Source organism: Polistes dominula, unplaced genomic scaffold (genome assembly GCF_049000335.1).
Source record: "Polistes dominula isolate Pdom_NZ unplaced genomic scaffold, Pdom_raw_medaka contig_31, whole genome shotgun sequence".
Taxonomy (NCBI): domain Eukaryota; kingdom Metazoa; phylum Arthropoda; class Insecta; order Hymenoptera; family Vespidae; genus Polistes; species Polistes dominula.
Window position 1 is genome coordinate 5,247,170 of NW_028300925.1, and position 26,078 is coordinate 5,273,247.

A 26,078-nucleotide genomic window follows, 5' to 3' on the forward strand; every position below is an offset into this window, starting at 1 on the left:
CCTCGGTCGTATAAATCGTTAAAAATGTATTCAAGACACGAAGAGACAGACGTATTTCGACTGGAACGTATGGTCTTAACGAGGAAAGTATATACACTCGCGGACGATCTCAACCAAATGTAACCGTCTTTGACGATTCGTGCCAAGGGCGATAAAAATCGACCGGTAGCCGAGTAGGCGCGATCTCTCTTTGTGTGGATTGAGTCATAACATAAACCTCAATATATACATAAGTACTTACATACTTGCATATATACATACATACATACACACATTATACCTGCAACTCTCGGCCAAAAGAATGCGATCACCAAATATCACGGATGTGTGATGAAAATTTCATACCATATACAGTTTTTAATTAAAACAACAAAAACAAATGGTATCCTAACAAATGAACATTATATTTAGGAATAATCTTAATATATATAACAGAAAAAAAATTAAAAACAGCATAAAAACGTATTGAACTTCAATCAATTCATATTATTTAACTCGAATTATTTGCTTGAATTTGAAAAGTAAGCTTCTTCGTCAAGGTTGCGAAACCATGAACAGTTAAAAAAAATGACGAGGAAACGATACGGATTATGGCGACAAAAAACTTGCTTATCCGTAAGAAATGACACTCGATAGATTTTCTGTATTTTTTTTTCATTTTTTGATCATACATAATACATAATGTATTTAATGTGATATAACAGGACAATGCGGATGACTGCAAATATCATTTAATTTCTTGTAAGTAAAAACATACTTTGCATTTGTAATTGAATGTATAATATTATGTAAAAAAAAAAAAAAGAAATGCTAAAAATCTAATCTCCATTTCACTGATCGCACTAAATGCTTTTTTTGTCTAGCTCTGATGAAAGATTATTCATACTATAAATTTACAAATAAACTTTCTCGTGCATCGTATTTTTAGCAAAAAACTGTAAGTAGAGAAGAAAATATTACGATAGAGTCTAGACTGTTTCGAAAATATGACTCATGCGGATCCAAGAGGTAAAAAGATACAGGAAAAAGTATATCAAAGACAGACATGCGGCAACGAGGTTCGTTTGAATGTCGTTGAGAAGATCCTCCTTCGTCGAAAGGACAGAAGAAAAGAAAAAAAAAGAAGAAGAAGGTGAAACGTAGCTGCAGGAGGCTAACCAGGAGGATCGTCGTGAAGCGTCGACCTTGAAACGAACTCGAGGAACGGAGAGACTAGGGAGAGGTTTTGCCTTGGGTAATCGGTGCCGCGGACTCAAAAACTAGGCCTGCGCATATGATGACGTCACGAGCGATGCCGCCTCGGTAAAACGTGCCGCCTGGAGAAAGGAATCGCTTGCGAGTAAGAAACTTGGTGGGGGTCTCCTTTAGTTAGAGAGGTTTTACGTATAGAACTTTACGGATAGGCTCGTTCGTTCGTTATGTTGTTGAAAGAAAAGAGAGAAGACCATAATAATATGGGAAAAGAGAAGGAGAAGGACGGTAATCTGGTGGTGGCGGTTGGTAAGAACGAAGCAAGTAGACCGGCGACTTTCACCGTACAGCTAAGATCGGCTTGTGTCGGTTCGTAGCTTGATTCTCAACAACTCGACCACGCTCTTGGCCCAAACCACGTTACAAAAAGCTAAGAAATAAGAAAAAAAAACAGACAAAAAGACAAATAGAAAGAATATCGATCTTGAACAATTCTTTGAAAAACCTCAACGTTATCTTCATCTTTCTTGTCTTTTACACCAAAGTGAAAAAAATCTGATCGCGCTGATCGTGTACAAGGATTCTCGAGAGCCAGCGTAATACTTTTTTTTCAACTTGACCGGCACGCACGTGACGTTGTGAATTTACCCGTGCCCGCATTGTTAGTTTTTCTAACTTTTTGCTTAACATTCCTATCTTGAAGAAACTCGTGAGGTGACTCAATTCGACGTTTCCAACCGATTCTCCGGATTTTATGTTCAAATGTGCCCCCATTCTATTTAGTAATTCAATTTGTGAGTTTCGAAAGAAAAGTGAAACAAGGAAAATGAATCGTTCGGATTGTCGCTGAGAAAACGTGAAATTCTACTTTTTCTTTTTGGGTCACCTAGAGTGAGATCCATCAGATCCTGGTTTTCTTCGTACAGATGAGATATGGCACCGATTTAGATCTTTCTGAAGAGTAAAGAAGAACAACGATGACAGGGAAACGTATATTTTTGGTCCGTTTCTTCAAACGGTTGCATTTGTTTCTCTGGGTTCTTTGGATCGTGTTACTCGTTGAAACTGGTAGGTGCTAGCCGCGCAACAAACTTTCGCTCTTGCCAGACAAGCTCGCCTGGCTGAACTCCGTTTTATGAAGCTTTCATTTCTAAACATTCATTCGTTGCCTCGTTAACGGTACTCGCGTTGCATATTTTATAATTGTAAAGTACTCGCTGGTACTTTCTTACTAAATATTATGCATAAATCTTAATAATTAACATACGATTATGCAAAATTTGTTAATTTAAAATAAAAAACAATATTTTTTTATAATAGGAATACGATTAAAATATTATACTCTACTAATTGTTTATTTTAAAACCATTAGGAGCATTTTACAATGATGTGGAGAAGCAAAGATACGATGGATGGTACAACAACTTGGCCCATCCAAATTGGGGATCAATCGGCAAGTACTCGAAACATTTACTTACCAAAGCTTTCTGAAGGATCACTTAATTCAGCTTGTAAACTTCATAGGCAGCAGGCTGATACGAAAGGTACCTGCAGCTTATTCCGATGGTGTTTATGCATTGGCTGGCCAAGACAGACCCTCGCCAAGAAAACTAAGTGATTTGTTCATGCAAGGAGATGAAGGTTTACCTTCCGTTAAGAACCGGACTGCTCTGTTTGCTTTTTTCGGTAAAAATTGTCTCGATTTTGCAAATATTTATTGAACATTAATTCTCGATAATACTTGAAGTTGAGTTTACACAATATTAATGCCTATTATACTGGTAGATATGAATAAAATACATAATCCATAGCCGGAAGCGTATCGGTTTAGGTCCTGTTTGACAAATCCTGTTATGACTAATCCCTTCTGAATTCCAATGTATAACATTAAGATTTAACTAGCAAGAATTAAATTTTAGTGTAGACAACGAAATGATTTCAGGGCAACTGATCACGTCGGAAATAATCATGGCCAGCGAAAGTGGCTGCCCTATTGAGTTCCATCGTATCGACGTGGATAAATGTGATCCGGTTTTCGACAAGGAGTGCCAAGGTAACAAGTACATTCCTTTCCTACGTGCCGATTACGACCGCCAAACTGGACATAGCCCGAACAGCCCTCGCGAACAGGTAATTTCCTACTTTTCCGCATCCATTAAAAATTTATGACTTTTTTATTCCAACTTCGTGCGACTACAAATAAAACATAAGTTAATCTAATAAAAACGTTAGACTTGATTTCATTAGATAAAATGAAAATAAATAAATGTGAATGACACGATTTTCAATCGTATCAATAGAATTTTACATTTACCCTGTGGACATTCATAAGAATAAAATAGATGACACAGTGTTTTACCTGCATGACTAGCAGCGAAATGACGTAAAAGAAAAATATTAGCTCATAAACAATAACATGAAAAATAGCTCTGAATATGTGAGGTTGCAGATAAATAAAGTAACAAGCTGGATCGATGGTAGCTTCATATACTCCAGTAGCGAAGCATGGGCGAACACTATGAGAGCATTCAAGAACGGAAGTCTCCTCATGGAACCGAGCAGAAAATTTCCCGTGAGAAACACCATGCGCGCCCCGCTCTTCAATCATGCCGTTCCACACGTTATGAGAATGCTCAGTCCAGAACGGCTTTATCGTAAGACTACACCTTGTTCTTGCCGTTTACCTTAAATTTCTCTTACAACATGACTTACTCATAACATCGAAATCTCTTTATATTCTTCTTCTTTTGCAATATCCAACCACGAATACGAATCGTATTCGTTCGCCAGAAGTTAAACACGTTAGCCAATGTATCATTCTTATCTAACTATAAGATCGATCATGATCGTTGATACGTAACAACCAAATTTTGTTAGGTACATCATACTCTTGTAACTACTTATTTACGCCACAAGAATATTTCATAACCCTATTATGGATTACAATCCATCTACGAGTACAATTTTGCTTATCCTGATTGTAATCTTTTGCATAGTACTCGGAGATCCAAGGACCAATCAACATCCACCGTTACTCTCATTAGGAATCCTATTTTATCGTTGGCATAACGTTATAGCGAGTCGTGTGCAACGAGAATATCCGAACATGTCCGACGAAGAAATCTTTCAGAAAGCACGACGTATAGTTATAGGAACTTTGCAGGTATCTATTGAGTTAACATTTTCTTCAAGTATGAGAAACGAATATAACAGTCAATTAAATTTCTCCCTTGTTTTATTTATCTCAGAACATCATTTTATATGAATATCTTCCCACGCTTTTAAACGAAGAATTACCAGCGTATACTGGTTATAAGGCTGATCTCCATCCAGGAATAAGTCATATTTTTCAAAGTGCTGCTTTTCGTTTTGGACATACTCTCATACCACCTGGTATATACAGACGTGACGAAAGATGCGAGTTTCGAAAGACTAACGCGGGTCAAGCAGCAATCAGACTCTGTTCTACTTGGTGGGATTCGAACGTGAGTATTCATAATAAATTACAAAAGTTACTTTGTGCGAAGTGTCACAAAGTTTATCTTCTTCTTCCGCTTCTTCCACGTCTTCTAAAACTATGTCCTATTATTTCTGATTTTCAAGTTTCTTGTTAAACGTTTAACAATCTATTAAACTTGACCGTTTATTTTCAGGAAATTTTATCAAATAGTACTATAGAAGAACTAATTATGGGAATGAGCTCTCAAATAGCCGAAAAAGAGGACAACCTTCTCGGTACAGATATACGAAACAATTTATTCGGACCCATGGAATTTTCCCGCAGGGATCTTGGGGCTCTTAATATAATGCGTGGTCGTGATAATGGATTACCGGATTACAATACAGCACGAAAACATTTCAAGTTAACGCCAAGGAAAACATGGAACGAGATTAATCCTGACTTATTCAACAAAAATCCATCTCTTTTGCGTACACTCGTTGAAATCCACTCTAACAACTTAAATAATGTTGATGTTTATGTTGGCGGTATGTTGGAGTCCAGTGATGGTCCGGGAGAACTTTTTACTGCGGTTATTAAAGAGCAATTTTTACGCTTGAGAGATTCTGATCGCTTTTGGTTTGAAAACGAAGAGTCTGGGTAAAATAGGAATTCCTTTGAAGTTCAATTGAAGTATATACAGTATTTTTTCGATCGTATAATAAAGTACATACTACAAACATACATTTATATTTTATACAGGATATTTACCAAAAACGAAATAGAAGATATACGTCGTGTGACGTTGTGGGATGTAATCACTAATGCGACCAATATTTCACCGGACACAATTCAAAAGCGAGTATTTCTTTGGGAAGAAAACGATCCGTGTCCTCAACCTTTCCAATTGAATTCATCCGTTCTCGAACCCTGTTTACCGTTACAACGATACGACTATTTTGAAGTATGTCAAGTGAAATTTATTTGTTATAACACTTAGGCACTAAACGATTCGTGAAATACTATTTATACATTATAATATTATCTTTACACAGGGCAGTGAATTCGTATACATCTACGCTTGCGTCTTCCTAGGATTTTTTCCAATTTTATGCGCTGGTGCCGCTTATGGTTTGGTTAAACTACAAAACCGACGAAGACGTCGTTTACGTATACTTCAAGAAGAAATTCAAAGAAAAAGTGACTCGAATCGAATTTGCGTCGATAAAATGGTCGTACGCGAGTGGTTGCACGCTAATCATCGTCGTTTGGTGAAAGTTCGCTTCGGTCCAGAAGCAGCTTTGCATATCGTCGATCGAAAAGGAGAAAAACTTCGTACGTTTGATTTTAGTGGCGTTAATACAATAACCATAGAAGAATCTCAGGTATATCTTTTTTTTTATCTTTCTTCACAACTTCTTTCTTCTTTGTTATATCCATCCTTTTTTATTTTTTTGTACGTTAAAAAATTAAGATCTTATCCAATTGATTTCGAGCTTCGATAAATATTTAAGGAAAGCGAAAGTGGGCATAGAAAGGCACTGGTATTGTTACGTATACCGCGTGATTACGACCTTGTCCTTGAACTCGATTCCTTGGCCTCGCGCAGAAAGTTCATTGCGAAATTGGAAACGTTCCTGTCGTCCCATAAGAAACATTGCACGCTTTTCCAAGTTAACCGCGATGTTATGCTCGCAAAAGCGGAAACTAAAGAACGTCGACAGAAGAAACTCGAACAGGTTGGTATCATTTATTCGTTCAGAAGAACAAAATTGTTTCCTTTGTTTTGTTATTTTTTTCATAAACATTTCTAACAATTATGAAAAAGAAAGAAAAAGTAGAAATAATTGTATCGCAAAATAAATGAAAAGAAAAGAAAATTAAAAAGAACTTTAACAGTTTTTCCGAGAAGCTTACGCGTTGACATTTGGTTTACGTCCTGGGGAAAGACGAAGACGATCCGAGGATAGCGACACGGGCGAAGTTATTACAGCTATGCGTACATCTCTTTCAAAAAGTGAGTTCGCTAGTGCACTAGGTATGCGTCCTGATGCAGTTTTCGTGAAGAAAATGTTTAATATCGTCGACAAAGATGGCGACGGTCGCATATCCTTTCAAGAATTTCTCGACACCGTGTTGCTATTTTCCCGTGGTAAAACTGAGGACAAATTGCGTATTATTTTTGACATGTGCGATAAAGACAGCAACGGTGTCATTGATAAAGAAGAATTATCCGAAATGTTAAGATCCCTCGTTGAAATTGCACGTACTACGAGTCTTTCCGATGATCATGTCACCGAACTCATCGATGGAATGTTTCAAGTAAATTAAACATTCATATTTTTACCTTTACACAATTTCCTTAAAGAATAAGTGAAAAAAATAAATTATTTGTTCATAACATAGGACGCTGGACTTGAAAGGAAAAATTATCTTACTTACAATGATTTTAAATTAATGATGAAAGAATATAAAGGTGATTTTGTTGCCATCGGATTGGACTGTAAAGGAGCAAAACAAAATTTTCTGGACATGTCGACAAACGTCGCACGAATGACGAGCTTTCATATCGATCAACTGCCACCGGAAGATTCGAAAAGTTGGACCCGTAAACAATGGGACGCAATATCGACTTTTCTCGAGGAAAACAGACAAAATATATTTTATCTTTTCGTGTTTTACGTTATCACTATAGCACTATTCGTGGAAAGATTTATACGTGAGTTTTAACAAAAGTTTATGAATTTCTTGTAAAGAATATATTTTTCTCTTTTTTTTTGGTTCTAAGAGATAACATAATTATTATCTTTTTAAACACATATAACTATTTATTTATAGATTATTCTTTTATGGCTGAACATACGGATTTGAGACACATTATGGGTGTTGGTATAGCTATAACTCGAGGATCTGCAGCAGCTTTATCATTTTGTTACAGTCTATTACTCCTCACGATGTCTCGCAATCTTTTGACCAAATTAAAAGAATTCTCGATTCAGCAGTATATACCATTGGATTCACACATACAATTTCACAAAATAGCCGCGTGCACAGCTCTCTTTTTTTCCATTTTACATACGGTCGGACACATCGTGAATTTTTATCACGTATCGACACAACCGATAGCACATCTCCGTTGCCTCACAAACGAGATCAGTTTTCCAAGCGATGCCAAGCCAACTATCACATTTTGGCTCTTTCAAACGGTGACAGGTCTGTGATGAAAAAAGTTATTGAATTTTTAATAGTATTTATACACGTATAATACCATTTACATTTTATTATCTTTTATTTTTTTGTTCTATGTTTTTCTTTTTGTTTCCAGGTTTAACCGGTATTCTACTTTTCCTCGTAATGACGATTATTTTCGTCTTCGCTCATCCCACGATACGTCAAAAAGCATATAAATTCTTTTCTTTAACTCACAGTTTGTATGTATTATTTTATGCGTTATCATTGATACATGGTTTAGCCAGATTAACCGGCTCGCCAAGATTTTGGATTTTCTTCGTAGGTCCAGCTATCATCTATGCTCTTGACAAGGTAACAAAATCATGATTATTATAATATTTCTTCATAGAAATAAAATGAATAACATTTATTAATTGAATTCAGGTCGTAAGTTTGAGAACAAAATATATGGCCCTTGATATAATTGAAACGGAATTGCTACCCTCCGATGTAATAAAGATAAAATTCTATAGACCTCCAAATCTAAAGTATCTCTCGGGTCAATGGGTACGTCTCTCGTGTACTGTCTTTAGATCGAATGAGTTTCACTCATTCACCCTTACTTCGGCGCCCCACGAGAACTTCCTTTCGTGTCATATAAAAGCGCAAGGTCCATGGACCTGGAAATTAAGGAACTACTTTGATCCTTGTAACTATAATCCGGAGGACGATCATCCTAAAATACGAATCGAGGGACCGTTCGGAGGTGGAAATCAAGACTGGTATAAATTCGAAGTGGCAGTTATGGTTGGCGGGGGAATTGGAGTTACTCCGTATGCTTCCATGCTGAATGATCTCGTCTTTGGTACTTCCACCAACAGATATTCCGGAGTTGCCTGTAAAAAGGTACCCAACGTTCTTCCAAATTCATCCTTAAGCATATGTTTCCTTTCTCCTTCTCTCTCTTTCTCTCTCTCTCTCTCTCTCTCTCTCTTTCTCTCTCTCTCTCTCTCTCTTTCTCTCTCTCTCTCTCTCTCTGTCTCTCTCTTTCTTTACTAACCGTTTGACTTTTCTCGACAGGTATACTTCCTTTGGATTTGCCCATCCCACAAACACTTTGAGTGGTTCATCGACGTTCTCAGAGACGTCGAAAGGAAAGATGTAACCGACGTTCTCGAGATACATATATTTATAACTCAGTTTTTTCATAAATTCGACTTACGTACTACCATGCTTGTAAGTATAGAAATGATCGTTCAACTTTTGATATCCGTTCTTAGGATGACTTTATCCGAACTCTGACGAATGTTCAATTTGATGTTTCTTTTTTTCAGTATATCTGTGAAAATCATTTTCAAAGATTATCTAAGAAAAGCATATTCACTGGACTGAAAGCTATTAATCATTTTGGTCGACCGGATATGACCTCCTTTCTAAAGTTCGTTCAAAAGAAACATAGTTACGTGAGTATTATAAAAGTACTTGAGGCTTTTCGTTATTAAAAAAGTCTAAAGTTCAACGATTCGAAAGCTTTCGTTTCCTTTTCTTTATTTTTTTCCAAAGTACTTCTAACTACGAAAATGTATTATTGTACTTTATACGAATTACCATTGTAATAACTTTTAGTATCTCAGGAGTTCTCGCAGAAGTGAGAGGACGAATGAAATGAATTCTTCGACGCGACAGAACTTTTAGATTTTTATATTTTGCAGGTCAGTAAAATAGGAGTATTTAGTTGCGGACCACGACCTTTAACCAAAAGTGTAATGTCTGCTTGCGACGAGGTGAACAAAGGTCGTAGACTACCATACTTTATCCACCATTTTGAGAACTTTGGCTAGTTATTGCGAGAATAGAAGTGGAAACCCGCTGCTTTCTACGGACTCCTCTGGAACATATTGAAGATAGTGTATATATTTATTGTGTTAGTGTGTGTGCCTTATTTATAATTAATATTATATTTCTTATTTATGAAGAGAGAAGATTAAACATGTCATTGAACCGTTTCCTAATTTTCCAATAATAGGATTCAATGAAATGAACGCGAATATTTTCCACTTTTAGTGGATTACTAGTCGGTAATAATAATTTAAAGAAAAAAGATTCAATAAATGTTTCGTACCGATAATAGTCAAGAATCGAATTTAAAAAGTTAAATATCAGTAGCTAATTTTGAGCTTTATTTATCAAGTGGCATAGATATATAAATATATATTTATATTAAAATACATTTATTTTATTTTAAATCCAATGTAAGTATCAAGAGTTCGTCATCCTTCTTGGTGCTGGAGGAAATGGATAAGACCAATTGCTTCTGCCGGGATCATTATTACGTTCTTGTTGAAAATCAGAGGATTTGTGAGGAGCGTAAGTTTTATTTATCACACCCTGCGTGTCCTCTTGATCCGTATTTCTGCTTTGAAGTTTTGACGACAGCTGACTGAAACATTTCATTCTTTATACACTTATCCAATGTCCGTAAAAAATAAAAGCATGAATAAAATATGAGGAAAGAATAAAACCGAGATGGACGTTATAACTTTATATAAAATTTGATATCGATTTGAAAGCACAAAAAAGAAAGAAAAAAAATACCTCATGATACGATCCCCCAAAGAATCTTCAATTTTCGGTAATTTTCTTCTAATGTTTCTCGTATCGAAACTTTCTTCTATAATAACATGCCTGTCATAAGGAGTATCATAATCGACTTCGAGTATTGTTGAAAATTGATGAGGAAATATTAAATCTATCGCTGTTACAACGATACCAGCAAAAACACATCCGATACCTATAAAATATCAACGTCATAAATGGTATACATTTACTGTACACTGGGAGATATGAGAAACATTATAGAAACAATCTAATTTATCACCTGCAACCAAAATCAACCAATAATTCCAGCCCATATCGAAAGCGAGAATTGAACCGTCTATATGAGCAATCAACGGTTCGCATGGTAGCAATGCCCAATAAATTAGATTTGTGCAGAGCATACACAATCCTGTCATGATCATACTGTATGCGCCGTAACGTGGTACGACCATAAGTAATAAATTCATCATACACCAAGAAGCAAAAGAGGTCCTAAAAAAATAAAAAATAAAATAAAGAAATAGAATCAAATTATCCTTCATCTCCTGATATCCTTTTAAAAACGTTTCAATCGTAAACAAAACTCACCAAAGCATTATAGACGCGTAGTAACCAGCTTCACGGTATTTACTACCCCAAGAAAATCCTTCCTGATGAAGGCTAAAATATTCCGCCAGTGAAACGATTGGAAAGGGAGCTCCTTGATAAAGCGCTTGTTTGAAAGCACTCGTCATTTCGTTAGAACCCCTCCATGAGAATCTCTCATTATACTCGGCATCATCGTTCGTGTGTTCGCTGTCTGGTAGGTCTGATGAAGGCAATCAAAGGACAGATTAGCAATTAAAAAAATAAAAAAAATATAAAAGGAAGAAAGAAGGAAGAATGGAAGCTAATGAAATATGTAACTCGCGAGGGGGAAGAGAAATTCCTACGACACGAGAATCTCTCTCTTTCTCATTTTAAGATGTCATCGGCATCAAACGTTCTCGTTTCTGAGCACGTCCGAATGTTAGAGATTCAGCAGCATTTCTAGGATAAATTTTTCAACGTTCAAACGTGGACTGGTCGTTTCTTTTAAAGGGGATCATCCCAAACCTAATATGCTTCATTCGTACATTTTACATTTCAGTTTGCAAAGGAGTACTAATCTTTTCATAAACTGACTCACTTAAAATTTCACTACACGTTCTTTATAAAGCGTATGAAGTAGTCATCGTTGTTTAATATTATGACTCACGTTTGTAGGTAATGTTGATATGCATGAGTCCAATGTACCCGCCAATTTGGGCTCTTGTTTTATGCCTGGAAAAAGCGCTGTACGAACTAACGATGGTTGCTGAACTGGTATGCCAAGATGAGCCATACTGAGCGACTTAAAGCAAATCAATTAAAGTTGCATTTTTTTCTCTTTTTTTACATACAAAGAATCATCTTTTATGCTGACCAACAAGGTCGACTCATTGAAAGTAATATTGTACAGACCTTGAATTGTTGCTCCAACGAAGAGACTCAGGGTAACGATCAGGAACGTAGTTAGTCTCTACAAAAAAATATCATTTTGAATAAATTCATATTCTTTTCCTTGTAATATTTCATTTCTTCTTTTGTCAATTTTCTCAGATTAAAAATGAATTTAACTTACTTCTTTTCGTATACCAGGAAATATGACTAGAAAAGCTGTAAATATTGTCCCGAAAATAACAAAGACGATAACAAGAGCAACATCGCCGGTGACTGGTGTACGATTACTATAACTATAGAGAGTTGGTCCACCATCGTTTCTGAAAGCATCGAACCATCCCTTCATCTTTGCGTATTTTTTTTTTCACGAAGACCAACCACAATCTAGAGTATTTTTTCCTTTTAGAACATCGACAATAAATAAAAACAAAAAGAAATGAAAAAATTAACGTTAAACGATAAATCGATTGATATAATTTGATTTATTCGATTAATTGCATTATAGACAACTTACTTTGTAAAATTTCGAACGTCAGCGTGTTCTCGTTATACTACTTGGTCGTTTCCGCCTGCTCTTATAACTCGACAAGTTTCACGTTGCATCCTACGATATTCCTCGAGCCATTCAAGGACAGAATGATTCCGGTAATGTAATTATGTTCGAAACGATGGATCCTCCTTGTCGAGATAGGTGCACCTGTGATAGCAAAGCGAGAGACTGAAACATAGAACGTATACTGAAAGCAGCAGTAGGTCAACGGGTTCTCTCGCTTTCAAAGTAATTTCCACCATCGAGCAACGGCCTCGTCGGTGGAGGGACAGATCTTGGGACAGGTGGGGCGTTCTTCGCTTTGCGTCCCGCATGAAAGAGAAAGAAAGAGAGGGAAATAGAAGAGAAAGGAAAGCCATGGAGAAAAGGGGAACAGAAAGAGAAACGAAAACATGATCGTGTGCAATGGATTATTGCATATCAGCTGTGAGAAAGCGCATAAATTACGTGCCTCCTGCTCATCACGTTTTTACTTTTCATTTAATCGTTTTCTATGATAAATATATCGATCGATGATGGTCCATAAAGAGTCAGAGATATCGATGCTTGATCGAACAATGTCGATCGTATATGCACATTTCACCTAGTGTCTATTTTTTTTATCTATATTTCGTATATTCACAATCTATCGATACGCACATTGCAATTTTTCATCTAATTGGACACGTTGAATTTTACGTGACATTGTTTTTGTAAGATAAATCAAATAAAATAACACCTCTTCAAATATCTAACAATAAGATCAATTTGATTAAGCAACCACCTACTGCCCAATCTTTCTATTTGAAATTCTTCTCGATAAAAAAGAAGACAATAGGAGTAGAAGAAGAAGAAGAAGAAGAAGTTCCATTGAAAGAGGAAGAACCGGTAGTCCGGTCTTCCGCATGCTGTGAAGAAAATCGGTCTCCACGTTAGCGTCTGTGGACAGGATACAAGGTATGCATCGGGAGCATCTATCTCTTTCTCTCTCGCATACATAGCGCCGGCAATAACTCGGGCTATTTCTGCTTGTCTAATTTGGTCCGGGTGACGCTATGCCTTTAGGCAGCAGCTTGTGGCAGAGCATCATCCACCGTCGTCACCGACGCCACCTTCATCGTCGTCGTCGTCCTCGTCGTGGATCGTCGATCGTCGTTACCAGGGAAAAGCAACGAGAAGAGAAAAAAAAAGAAAAGAATAGAAAAGAGAACAGAAAGAGAGAGAGAGAAGAGTATACGGCGTGTCGGCAAGAAGTTCCTTTTAGTCCCTTCGCGAAGAAGACAAGGAAGATCACGGATCTATCTCTACTTGGCTACAACATCCTTGTCTCTGATCTTCTTTTCTTTCTGTCTACCTTCTATATATATAGATATAGATATATACATATATACCAGTCCTATATACATATACATCGATCTAACTCACTTCTCGTTCTTCGCACACGATCGTCGGACTGCTCTTACTCCGAGCATTGGAAGGTAATCGATTGAACCATCTTTTTTCCAGCAAGCTTTTAACCGCACGCGGTCGATCGATGTGTCAGGACCACCACCGACCATTCTCCTCTGCTACTCGTGCTACTCGTGCTACTCCTGGTGCCGATACTAGTGGTAGTAGTGGTGGTGGTGATGGTGGTGGTGATGGTGGTGGTGGTGGTGGTGGTGGTGGTGAGAATGATAATGATGATGATGATGATGGGTATTGGTATTGGTGGTAGTAATAGTACTAATAGTAGTGGTGGTGATGAAGGTGGTGATGGTGGTGGGTGGTGGTAGTGGCGATGTTATTGCTACTATCCCTGGCTACCGTGGTGGTTTAGCGCTTTTGCGAGAGAGATAGGTCAGAATCGTAATACGATTCGAGTCGAAGCCCACGTAAAATAGCTTCTACGATAACGGCATTTCCTGACGTGTTACTTTTCATTCAGATCACTCCGCAGTTGGAACAGAGAAACGGATAAACGATTTGGGTATAACGATGAATACTGATAGATATCGAGGGAAGTGAAAAGTTTGTGGTTTGAGCTGTATCGAATAGATATCGGTCTATCGATAATAACTACGAAGGCTATCGAATCGAATCGTTTAACGTTGGTCTCTTCCTACCACGAGATTATTCTCTTCCTGCCTTGATATCTGCCTAACGGCAAGTGCTCGAGACTCTATCGCGGTGAGTCTTCTAAAAAAAAAAGTCCGATACGGATAAAAAAAAGTTTGTTGATCAAGAGGATAGATCGTAAATGGGAGAGGAAGATCGAGAGATCCCAAAAGTCTTCGTAGTCGTCTTGTCTTCTTCAATCCACGTCATTGTCTATTCTCTTGACCGTGCTTTTTGATCAAACATGCTGGTGGTGGTGGTTGTGATGGTACTGGTGGTGGTTGTGGTGGCCCATTGTAAATCCAGCCACATTTCGAAAGAATCTCTCACTCAGCATCCTTTCCCTCGTACTCCTACTATCTATTTCAAGAAAATAATTTATTCATCCAAATATTATTAAGAATATTCGTCGATCTAACAATATTTGTTTCTTTTCTATGGACCCAAGAAAAGCATTCTTCTAATTTTTGAGTAAACAAAGAGAAAGATAGAGGTGAACGTATCAATGAATAAAATTATGCAATAAAGCGTTTTCTTAAGATAGCCGGCTTGGCATCAAACAAACGGAACGAATAAAGGAATAAACTATAGTTGACAATCGACTCTTATATTAGAATAGCTCGAATATTTTATTGAAACATAGAATAAATACATTTCTTCTCTCTCTCTCTCTCTCTCTCTCTCTCTCTCTCTCTCTCTCTCTCTCTCTTTATCTATCTCTATTTCATTTCCTTCTTCTATTATTAGTAATTCACGTATTGAGACAAACTTGACGTCATTCGACGATATTAAAGATAGGATTTTACGTAAATTACAGTTAATAAGAAAGGTCGAAGAGAAAAGTTACTGTTAGTTCATAAGAATATTCCAGATCTTGAATCCAGATAAGGTCCTCCTAATTTCCGTACTCGCGTAAACAGGTCAAAGTTATTTTCGCGCTCTAGCCGAGGAAGCTACACCGCCCGATGGCCAACGCCTTTAAAACCACGGTGAAATGTGCGTAACGACGATCGTCAAGACGCGAAACCGCTCCGGATTCTTCCGCCTCGATAAAGAATTATTCGCGAGGCTACAGTGTTTGGCATATAGCCAAACGAAAAGAGAGAGAGAGAGAGAGAAGAACGGTGCATGTTTCGAACTGGTGCCCGTGTTTGGAGACCAAAAATTAATCGAATGCTCTCGTGATTAATCGTAACGACCTTCGTTGCAACGTCGACGGTTTGAGTTTATTCCCCCACCCTCACCCCTCACCCCTTTTCTTTTCATTTTTAATTTCTTTTTCAATTTTTTTTTCTTTTTTCAACTTTTTCTTTCAACTCGAGAAAGAAACTTTCAACGTTGTCCTATATCAGAACTCGTGTCAGGAATTATTTATGATTAAATGTAATTTTCATAGAGTTATTAGACTTAGTCGTGAGAGTAAAAGCGTGACAATCTTACTCTTTTAATCTTTATCTCTTGTGCTTGATAATGATAATAACAAAAGGAAACGATAATTAAAATACTCTCCTTTTACTTTCAGACGCTTGGTCGAAGAAGAGGAGGAGAAGGAGGAGAAGGAGGATTAAAAGAGACATGTCCGATGCAGAGGGTAAGAATTATCAAGATATACTCGTCTTTCTGACATTATTCTTTTTTTTTTTTTTAAAGTAATTTCAGTCGAAGAAAACAAACACGAATGAAGATAAATAATTAAAAGAAAAAGAAAAAAGAAATCAAATAAACTATAATGTAAAAGAAAACGTTAGATTAATTTATCTTGCAATCCATTCTATTTATCTCGAATTTGGATAAGATTTTACTTACAAGTATTACGTAGAGACATACATGTATATATTCTTGGTTGATTGGTGTTACAGTAATCGTTACGGAGAATTATGAGATTCAAAGTGAGATTGAGGAGGACCGGAAGGAGGAGGATGAGGATCAACGGAAGAGGAGATCGACTTCGGTAGATTCGGAAATTGTCGATGAGCTTCGGCTTCTGTCACCAAAAGAAAAAGAGCAAAAACAAGCTCAAGAAGAGGAAGAAGAAATAGAAGAAGCCAAAGAAGAAGAAGAAGAAGAAGAAGAGAAAGAGGAAGAAGAAGAAGAAAAAGAAGATAAAAAAGAAGAAGAGGAGAAGGAGGAGGAAGTGGGGCAAGAAGAGGAGAGATCAGAAGGAAAAGAAGAAAGAATAGAAGAGGAAAAAGACGAGGATCAAACCGAGAAATCTCAGGAAAGCGTAGAAACGAGGGAAACTTTGGAATCAGGTTCGTGATGGATCGCCTTCTTTTCGATCGATCTTCTTGATCACGTACACATAGACATATATACGTAAAGTCTCTCTATCTATCTATCTATCTATCTATCTCTGTTTCTCTTTCTCTTTCTCTCTCTCTCTCTCTCTCTTTCTTTCTTTGAGAGTAAAGCTTCCACGATGCAGAGCATTAGCTCGCAGCAGCTGCGAGGCGTTGAACGAGCGAGCGACCGAAAATAAATCCAACGGAGAATACCGTGCGTTTTAAATAAAGCGAGAGCGAACGATGGTCGAAGGCGGTCAACCCGTATCTCTTTCTCTTTCTCTCTAACAGATCCTCGATTTATACATATTCGTTCTATCCATTAAACGTCTATCCACCGGTCGATTTATTCCATACGTTATAGGATCCTCTCTCTCGCTAACCTATACGTTTGTTTTTCCCTTCATACGTTCGTTTATCCCTCGAGTCTCTTCTTCTCAACCAGCCTTCCCCTATTTATTCGCTTATCTATTTCTTCTTCTTCTTCTTCGTTCATCCAGACGTTCTTCTACCTACCGTGAAAAGTCTCACTCTCTCTTTCTCTCTTTCTCTTTCTCTTACAAACAGTATGAACACGTACAAAAGATTCGTGGTCTGCCAAATGGGCAACCAGCAAACAGTAGCTCACAGTAGTACTTTTGTACTAGTAATAGTTGTAGTAGTAGTAGTAGTAGTTTGCTAAGTAGTAGTAGTAACGAGTAAGACGAGAACACATTCGGATAGAGTAAAGTAACCAATCGCAAGAGGAAAGCTTGCGATCTCTTAGCCCTCCGGGGGTATAACAACGCGTCGTAATATCAACACACATCTGGCTACGGAGAAATTTCGTTCGCTGTGCTTTCAGTATACTTCTCGACCTTCGCGATACGCGTTTCGTCTTTGCTCTTCTCTTTCTTTCTCATTGTCTTTTTTCTTTTCTTTTTGTTTCTTTTACTTCGTCTATTCCATTCTTTCTCTTACTCTCTTTTTTTTTCCCCGCTTAATTTCCCTCTCTCTCTCTCTCTCTCTCTCTGTTATACTCAACGCAAACAAGTTTTATTCTATTTTTCAAATTTTTCAAACACTCCGAGATTACTCTTTTTCTCTATTTCTTTTGAAATTCGCGATCTTTTTGTCGCCTATCCACGCGTAAAAATAGATATTCGACAATGGAGATCCAACGTCGCGAAAACGCGCGAATACACGTGTCGCGCTTTTTGTCACGGTCTCTTTCCCTTCGTGAAAATGACAGCAGACGCAACCCACCGATCAACACATTTTCCTGTGCGTGAATCGTTCGATCGATTTAAGCCGTGCTCTTTTTTTTACTGATCCAGAGCGAAAGATAGAAAGAGAAAGATAGATCTACCTACCCTTCGATCCATTGTTATTCGATCTTTCATTTCTCTATTTTACTTTTTTTTCTTTATTTCTTTCTTTTTCTCTTGTTTTCTTTCTCCTTCTCTCTTTCTCTCTCTCTATCTCTTTCACTCTCGTATAACATTCCCACGCCCGTCCGTTTTATTTTCATCTCGAAGGGCGTTCTATTACAGAAGCGAGATAAATTTATTACAGAAATAAAGAGGAGGAAGAAAAAAAAGAAATAAGAGATAGAAAGGCGTCGCTCGGCTGTTCGATTTGATCTTCGTCTTCGATTAAAAATAGAACGTTTTTGCGAGAATCCTCTTACGAGGGATTCCGTAATCATTCGATAACGAACGGGGAAGAAAATAAACGGAACTAATTCAATCCATCCATCCATCCATCCATCCATCTTTCCTTTTTATTTCTTCTTGAATCTTTCAGTCAGATCATTCGACACGACGTGCCTGCCGTCCTCGAAATCGGCCGAACGTGTGACCGAACCAGCAAGTTCTTTACCCAAGGAAGAGAATATATCTCTGACTGAGCCACAAGAGGAAAAGATAGATACGAGGGTAGGGGTAGTAGGCGAGTCTCTACCGATCAACAACAGTAGCACCAGCAGTAGCAGCAGCACCAGCACCAGTAAAACCACCACCATTATTACCACCACCACCAACACTACCGCCACCACCACCACCACTACTACCACCAGTAGTTCGATTCCAAGAGCAACGACGGATCAGGGCAGCAACGAGAAACAAGCAGTCGGTGAGTGGAATTCATTACCGGTACTGGTAGAGCGCCTTCGTTCGGTGCTCGAGCTCTCGCTCGCGATAGCCGATACGTCGTCGTCCTCTTCGTCATCGATCAAGGAGGATTCACGAGGACTTGCACTGGACGTCGATGATTCCCGAAAAGTTCGTCCCATGGACGAACGATCAACCGCTGTCAAGAATAGTAACGGCAAGGAGCAAGACTTAAAGAACGATTTGAGGTTCCTCGAGGACCTCTTGATGTCCGACATACACACAGCCCTTTCACGTTTACGAGAAACCCTTGAGAGAATCGACGTTGGCGCGTTAGCAAAACACGGTGCAGCTTCCGACCCAACTAGTAAACTTCAACTTCTACGTCTAGTGTCGAGTTTACTTTCCCGATTAGAGATGCCACGTGATTCGTTAGAGGAAGAAAATAAGATACTTTCCCAAGAAGAGAAGCTAAAGTCTTCTTTGACAACTACAACATCGTCTATGAATAATCGTAGAAGACGAGGTAGCAGACACACTATTGGTGTTTCTGCCGAGGAATTAGCATGTGCTAGGAAGTGGTTGCAAGAGGAAAAGAATTTTAAAGAGGTGACACCATTTACAAAAATAACACCCTCACCGATGTTCACGACCACATCGACGAAGGCTACCGATTCTTCCGAGGAAAAGCCAAGACCCGAAGAGATACATGACAAATATACGAAAGACGCCATCAATCATCGACAGTCACTACGCGATAAAAATAATATCGATAAGGGTCTTGAAATTCGACCACGTGCTGTTGTTCCCTTCTATGCCGATAAAACGGACTTTGTTGTCTCCCAAACGACTAACGCGTCAAACGAAGTGACTCATCATCAGTCTCTACGACCTAGTATCGACTCGAGGAACAAATTGGATAACACGGAAGTTGGCAACGTTGAAGTCGGTCGCGTTGGCAGGTTGGCTGCGGCTCTTCAACAACGAGTGGAATCCTCGAGCAAGTGTACTTCTTCCAATCGATTTATTGCAAAAAAATCGAAGATCAAACGAGCCAATACCATTGACATTCCAAGTTACCTCAAATTACAAGCTGATAGTCTCAAGCAAGAGGGTAGCGGTTGTGTATCTCTAAAAAAACCTATAAATGTCAGCGACAAGGCAAATTGTAGCTCAATTAAAAACATGATCGTACCATCCTTCCAACCGAAAACTGAAAATGATAGAAAATTCATGGCATTAATTAATAAGAATAACGATACTCCTATATTCAACGCACCAACATCGTTCAAATCATTTGGTTACACAAAAACAATGGATCCATCAACGGTAAGCAACGAAAATTGGAACAGTCGTTTCTCAAACATTAAGACAGCCTTTGACAAGACGACGACTTCCGGTGATGATTCTGAACAACAAGTTAACAAGAATAAGCTTCCGAAACGACCACCGATAGTTCCTCAAGTGACTCAACGATATAATCCTGGAAAGGAAAAGCCCTTCAACGCGAATGTCTTCTGTAACTTTGAACATGATACACCTAACGCTGGTCAATCGATCTCTCCTGGTTTTAGACATGCTCCTTCCTCTCCTTTTCGAAGGATCGAAAAGCCAACTATTGTATCGAACTTCGTTAAACCTTCACCGATCCCTACCAATCCTGCTAAAAGCAATATACCTATGCCTGGTAATACATTACGTGAGAAAGCAAGAAAGATGTTTGATCGTGGCGACAACAGTAACAACGTTCAACAACGAGCTTTAGAATACAAAGTTCAAGTCGATGGAAACTCAGAGAGACGTACCTTTCCACGACCACCTTGGATTGAACATGAGAAATCATCGAGTGTAACGATCGCAGAAAATGGACGTCTAGATTACCGTTCGTTCTGTAAGCAATTTGCACCGTTCGTTAGCAAAGGTACATCCTCGTCATCCTTGGAAAAAACACCCTACGAGTTCAACAATACTCCTCGGCAAAATTCCAAAGTATATCAACCTAGAAATGAATTGATTAGTGAACAAAATCATCCGAACGTGGTAGATGGAAAAATTTCGTTCCAGATGATACCGAAAGATTACAATCATTATAACATTCAGGGAACTCGTGATTCTCGTGATTTTACTAGTGAAACTGAAACCACAGGTGGATCTCAACAAGCTGACGTTACTCTACGTGGCAGTGCATCAGTAGCTGTTCAAACTGGTGTTCAGGATGAAATAACCAACGATGAAGCTAGATCCTTTCGTGTTACTCCAAAAATTTCGAACGGGCCACCTTTGATTTGTAGCAATGTCTCGATACAAACGTCAAGTGATGTGCCTTCTACAATTTCAGAAGACGTTCAAAATTTTCTTTCGGATAATCAGAAAAATCACAACGAAGAGAAAAGTCGTGAAGAATATCGTTCGCGAAATGAATCGGATAGTGTTTTGCCGATAAAAGAAAATGTTCGCGAAGCTGTGCCTTTTCACGATTATTGTTCCAAAACGATCGTACAAAATCCACAGATGCAAAATCAGATAGCTTTAGTGACAATTTACGATGAGCCAGTACCGAAAACTGAACAAAACGAATACGAATCAGCTAAAGTGAACTATGCGGAAGATGATCGATCTCAATCTAAAGATTACGACTATTTGGATGCTAAAAATATTCAAAATCAAGATATAAGCGAAGAGGAAGGGGTCGTAACGAGATATACCTGTGCTATAGCAACAGTAGCAAATGTTGAAAATCCAAATATTCAAGAGGAAATTGTCGAGCCATCATACTTCAAGGAATACTCGACTCCATCTGTGTCACCTGTCTCAAGATCGAAAACAAATAACGAAGAAGAAGTTGATGAGGAGATACGTAGACACAATATGTTGCAACAAAGTTTGATACAGCGTCTCCATCATGAACGTTGTACGATGATCGATCGTCCATTCAAGCGATCACCGATCGATTATCAAAATGAAACACATGAGAATAGCAAGAAGGAACAACAAACCTTTGAACAAGGGTACTACGTTCCTCCACGAAGTAACGAATATATACCGATAAAGAATGTAAACAAAGTCGAATCGATCTCACCCTCTTCTTTACTCAATCAATCGAAGCGCATCGTTAATCTTCCTCAAGCGAAGAAATTTCTTTCACCGGTTTTACCGACGAAACAAACTCAAATCGCACCATCTACGTCGCGCGTAGTCAATCAAGTTTCAGCTCTGAGAGGAGTTTACGAACAACCAGTCGTTATTTCAAACAAACCTATACACAAGGAACGATCACCGATATCAAATGGAACAAATCCAATTGATTCCAGCGATGAATATTTAATGTCTTGCGCCAATCAACCGTCTAGATCGATCGTTCTCTCAAAATCTGAATCTTGGCATCAGTTGGCTCTCTCTAACAGTTCTTCTCGTATTCCTCGTACAAATGACTCCAGCCCTTCGACGTTGTCGAGAGCTTCTTATTTACCAAAACCCCCAAAACCAAGATCACCGTCAGCCATGAAATTTCGAACGAAACAATACGAAGCATCTTCAGATAGTGTTAAAAAGATGGAGGACAAGATAAGAAGATATTTTGACAGTCCCAATGAAAGTTCAACGAACGAAACTAAAGAATCGAAGAAACGTTCCTCTCCTCGTCATATTCAAGGAAAGTGCATGATCGGACTATCGAGAAGTCGTACCTTGCCTGGTATCTGCGAACAGAAACTCGTCTTAACGATACCACCAACACAAGTACCTCTCCTACAAGTTAACAGTGCTGACGTCGACAAGGTCTTCGACGACATCTTCCAGGAAGCCACGAGGATGGACGGTCAGCATTGCTGACCGATCAACTTTATCTCTCTCTCTACTTCTTCTTCTTTTTCTTCTTCTTGCATCGACCACTTGTAATGGTAGCGATAGCTGCTGCGAATACGCAAGAAATTGAGTTACGATAAAAAATTCATCGCACACGGATCCATTGATTGAACGCAAGATGCAATGTGATTTTTATATTTGTGTATTATTCTTTTATTGTTATACTTGTTCTTGTTATTGTTATTGTTATTATTATTATTATTATTATTATTATTGAAAATATCGTCCATGATGATACCTACATAAATACTTAGTATCACGTAAAACGACGATCATATTAATAAACCAAAGACTGTGTTAATAACGTCAAGTGAGAAATAATCAAAATCGAATAATCATATTTATCGTTGGTTCGCACAATAAAAATAAATATAATAAGGGATGTTGGAGATAGTTGAAGATGTTAAATCAATTAGACAACTAGAGAAATACATCCCAAGATGAATTAAATGACGTTACAATAACCATCATGAATAATTTATTTTAATATCAAATTAATCTATATCAGCATGTAGTAAATCTGAAATAGAAGAAAAATGATCGATTATCGGCATACATCATCGGTCTCAACAGGTACAAATTTGAAATGATAAAAGAAAGACAAAAAAAAATATTTCGAGAAGACTCGTAGAAGAAAAGTAACTTTGGATACCTCTCAGTACTCTGTTGCAACCTCAAAGAGATTTCACCAAGAAACGTAAGGCAGAGCTTGAAGAAGACGATGCTGTTCAGCTCGTATTATTTGGCTAGAAGGCACCGACTTTTGGCAGTCCTTTCACAAAAGCTAAGACGTACATATGTGTCTCCCTTTCTCTTTCTCTTTCTCTCTAGCGCATTTAGCAGCGCGTATGATTCTACTTCGTCTTTTGGACGTAGCCACACGTTCTAAGGACGGACATTGAAAATGAGAAGGAGAAAGAGAGAAAAAGATAGAGAAACGCTAGAAGGTCGTACAGATCCCCGAATAAAGCAGTGAGTCACAAAGCATCTTTCTGTAGCTCCTTTTGTTGCGCCAAATAGTGTTCTAGTTTTCTCCACACTGCTCTTTTGCACTGTGTGCGACTTTTGCCGTAGATTATATTCGTAGCTGTGTGGTGTCATTTATATACGCGGTTGTACAGTTAACATCATCACTACGACCACATCAACCCAACTCGCGTTACTTATGCCAGGATCTTCCTGATCATAGAAACATCCGTCGTCGTTGCCAATTGCCTCGAAATTATAGATTTCTGTTGCTGCAAATAAACACAAATTACACACTTCACAGTTTTAGCATGCATCTATATAAATAAGACAGAGTTTACAATGAATCCTCTTTAACAACAACGACGATGCAATTGAAGAAACAATACACTACCACACGAAAGATGATTGAAGAAAGCTTGGAGTGAATTTCCTGAAGATCTTGAAAAACCTTTAGCCTCTCTATATCTCTTTATGCCTGGAAAAGCAAGCAAAACCGATGTTAAATTGGCCGATATTTGAACTAACTCACAGCTTTAATAGCGATATAACGTTATAGTCAAAGAACGTTACAAAATCCATTCCAGTTAACTATATAATTATACTTTGAAAAGAATCTCTACTTATTATTTTGAATTAAAAGATTGATACTGACGATTTTTGAATACTTACAAACTAAAGATTTACTACTCTTGCAAGTGTGAGTAACATAGTAGTAAAGAATTCACCGATAACGGCACATTTCTTTTTTCAGCCCCCAAGAAACCATTATCGCCATTTGCCAAATTTCGTCAACTAGATCGGCAATATAGTTCTTCTTTGCCATCAAGGTAATTATCATTATTCTTGATCAACTCAACGAAAGAATTCTTCGAAAATTGAAGAAAAATCTCTTCTCTCATTGTCTTTTCTTCTACTATTATATCCTAAACTCCACTCTCTGTTGTGTCTTCTAATGTTTTGTCTGTCCTTTCCGATCACCGATCCAGTCCCATAAAGTCGCCAGAAAAGGAGTTTCGTTTTAGATTTACCGAACCTACTGTGACAAATAACGCGGTACAAATAAAGGAACGATTGTTAGCTTGGTGCCGTTCCAAAACCAAGGAATATGAGGTAAACACTTAATACTCAGGTTTTACGTATGTACCGATAATTATAACAATGGACTAAATCAAACAATTTGTTTAATTTATTTTATGATATATTTTAGAAAATAATTACTTTTATTATAACAAATCATGAAATTAATTTATTTGTTATTTTTCTATTTAGTCCTCTGTCTTAATTATTAGTACATATATTCTTTCTCATTTTCAATACCATCGTTAAAATTGATATATTAACATAATTGATTTGCAGAATATACAACTTGATAATTTCTCGACCAGTTGGAACAATGGTTTGGCATTTTGTGCTCTGATTCATCATTTTAGACCTGACGCCTTTGATTATTATTCATTACGTCCGCAAGATCGCAGGAAGAATTTTGATCTGGCATTCAAAACAGCTGAGTGAGACTTCCTTTTACCTTCATTATCTTCTTAAAAATAATCAAAAATATATAATGTTATTTGTTCATTGTTTTTTTTTTTTTATAGTGAAGCTGGTATCGCACCGTTGCTCGATGTTGAGGACATGGTGGCTATGCGACGTCCGGATTGGAAATGCGTCTTCACTTACGTTCAATCCTTTTATCGTCGTTTCAAAGACGAAGATTGAATGAAATTGGCTTTTACAAATATATATATATACTTTTTTATTATTATAAATATATGTCACTCTTAGCAGACCTCGCAATTGAATTAATTTACATAACGTAATACTTGATGAATATCGAAGAGATTAAAAACACAATTAACAAGTTGATCTTGATACAAGAAGGAAAATTAAAGTGGTTTGATATTTTCTTGTTTTTTTAATTTTTTACATCTTCAATTAACTTGGCACAAACTTTCGTACAAATCAACGAATTATTTTATTTAAAAATATGACAACTGTACTAAAGAATGAAGACATTGTGTATCTTGTACTATTGACTATTGTTGATAGACTAACATTTTTAAATATAAATATAATTTGTTTTTTTTTGTATATGTTAAAAATATAATTTTATTATTATAAATAAATTTATAGACTAACTCAAGAGCAGTCTTTTATAACGTTTTACCATTTTTACATAACCGCATATAAAATTAATAAATGTATAATCTTATGTGAAAGTAAATGAAAGAAAAAAATGATATATATATATATATATTTAATTGTATTTAATAATATTAAATTAATACAATCATTAGCTGTATAAATAATACCTACAAAGAGACGCAAAATAAGTACAATTAGAAAATATAAATAATTTAGACAAGAATAATGTTGTACTTATCTAAATT

General features: G+C 37.4%; 3 protein-coding genes across 12 annotated transcripts; 2 read left to right on the forward strand and 1 right to left on the reverse strand.

Annotated features, from left to right (window-relative positions):
- The first annotated feature begins 41 nt into the window (after positions 1-41).
- Duox (dual oxidase) lies at positions 42-10,026 on the forward strand. 3 transcript variants are annotated; one of them, XM_089170927.1, is made up of 19 exons: positions 42-2,259; positions 2,564-2,648; positions 2,720-2,877; positions 3,134-3,321; positions 3,641-3,845; positions 4,188-4,354; positions 4,440-4,676; positions 4,845-5,290; positions 5,393-5,594; positions 5,686-6,015; positions 6,145-6,369; positions 6,530-6,952; positions 7,037-7,349; positions 7,469-7,843; positions 7,956-8,173; positions 8,246-8,707; positions 8,882-9,037; positions 9,136-9,264; positions 9,514-10,026. In XM_089170927.1, the coding sequence occupies exons 1-19, from the start codon at positions 2,169-2,171 to the stop codon at positions 9,640-9,642; spliced, it is 4,539 nt and encodes a 1,512-aa protein (XP_089027053.1). In that variant the 5' UTR covers positions 42-2,168; the 3' UTR covers positions 9,643-10,026. The 3 variants fall into 3 exon arrangements, with proteins under 3 accessions (XP_089027053.1, XP_089027054.1, XP_015188677.1); XM_089170928.1 differs by having other exon boundaries at positions 42-1,339; XM_015333191.2 differs by lacking the exons at positions 42-2,259; positions 2,564-2,648; positions 2,720-2,877 and having other exon boundaries at positions 2,926-3,321; positions 3,634-3,845.
- mol (dual oxidase maturation factor 1 mol) lies at positions 9,557-13,953 on the reverse strand. 3 transcript variants are annotated; one of them, XM_015333215.2, is made up of 10 exons: positions 13,815-13,953; positions 12,375-12,557; positions 12,042-12,259; positions 11,882-11,939; positions 11,637-11,771; positions 10,988-11,207; positions 10,680-10,891; positions 10,397-10,592; positions 10,031-10,241; positions 9,557-9,689 (listed from the first exon to the last, which is right to left on the reverse strand). In XM_015333215.2, exons 3-9 carry the CDS (start codon positions 12,204-12,206, stop codon positions 10,061-10,063), a joined length of 1,167 nt encoding a protein of 388 aa, XP_015188701.1. In that variant the 5' UTR covers positions 12,207-12,259; positions 12,375-12,557; positions 13,815-13,953; the 3' UTR covers positions 9,557-9,689; positions 10,031-10,060. The 3 variants fall into 3 exon arrangements, with proteins under 3 accessions (XP_015188701.1, XP_015188704.1, XP_015188688.1); XM_015333218.2 differs by having other exon boundaries at positions 12,042-12,244; positions 12,375-12,578; XM_015333202.2 differs by having other exon boundaries at positions 12,375-12,578.
- On the forward strand, positions 13,257-25,831 carry LOC107072293 (uncharacterized). Of its 6 annotated transcripts, XM_015332091.2 has the most exons (7): positions 16,009-16,077; positions 16,346-16,738; positions 18,554-18,880; positions 24,443-24,518; positions 24,678-24,801; positions 25,048-25,199; positions 25,287-25,831. In XM_015332091.2, the coding sequence occupies exons 1-7, from the start codon at positions 16,062-16,064 to the stop codon at positions 25,405-25,407; spliced, it is 1,209 nt and encodes a 402-aa protein (XP_015187577.2). In that variant the 5' UTR covers positions 16,009-16,061; the 3' UTR covers positions 25,408-25,831. The 6 variants fall into 6 exon arrangements, with proteins under 6 accessions (XP_089027050.1, XP_089027052.1, XP_089027051.1 ...); XM_089170926.1 differs by lacking the exons at positions 24,443-24,518; positions 24,678-24,801; positions 25,048-25,199; positions 25,287-25,831 and adding exons at positions 14,102-14,228; positions 14,317-14,558 and having other exon boundaries at positions 18,554-23,650; XM_089170924.1 differs by lacking the exons at positions 24,443-24,518; positions 24,678-24,801; positions 25,048-25,199; positions 25,287-25,831 and adding an exon at positions 13,257-13,867 and having other exon boundaries at positions 18,554-23,650.
- Positions 25,832-26,078: the final 247 nt, after the last annotated feature.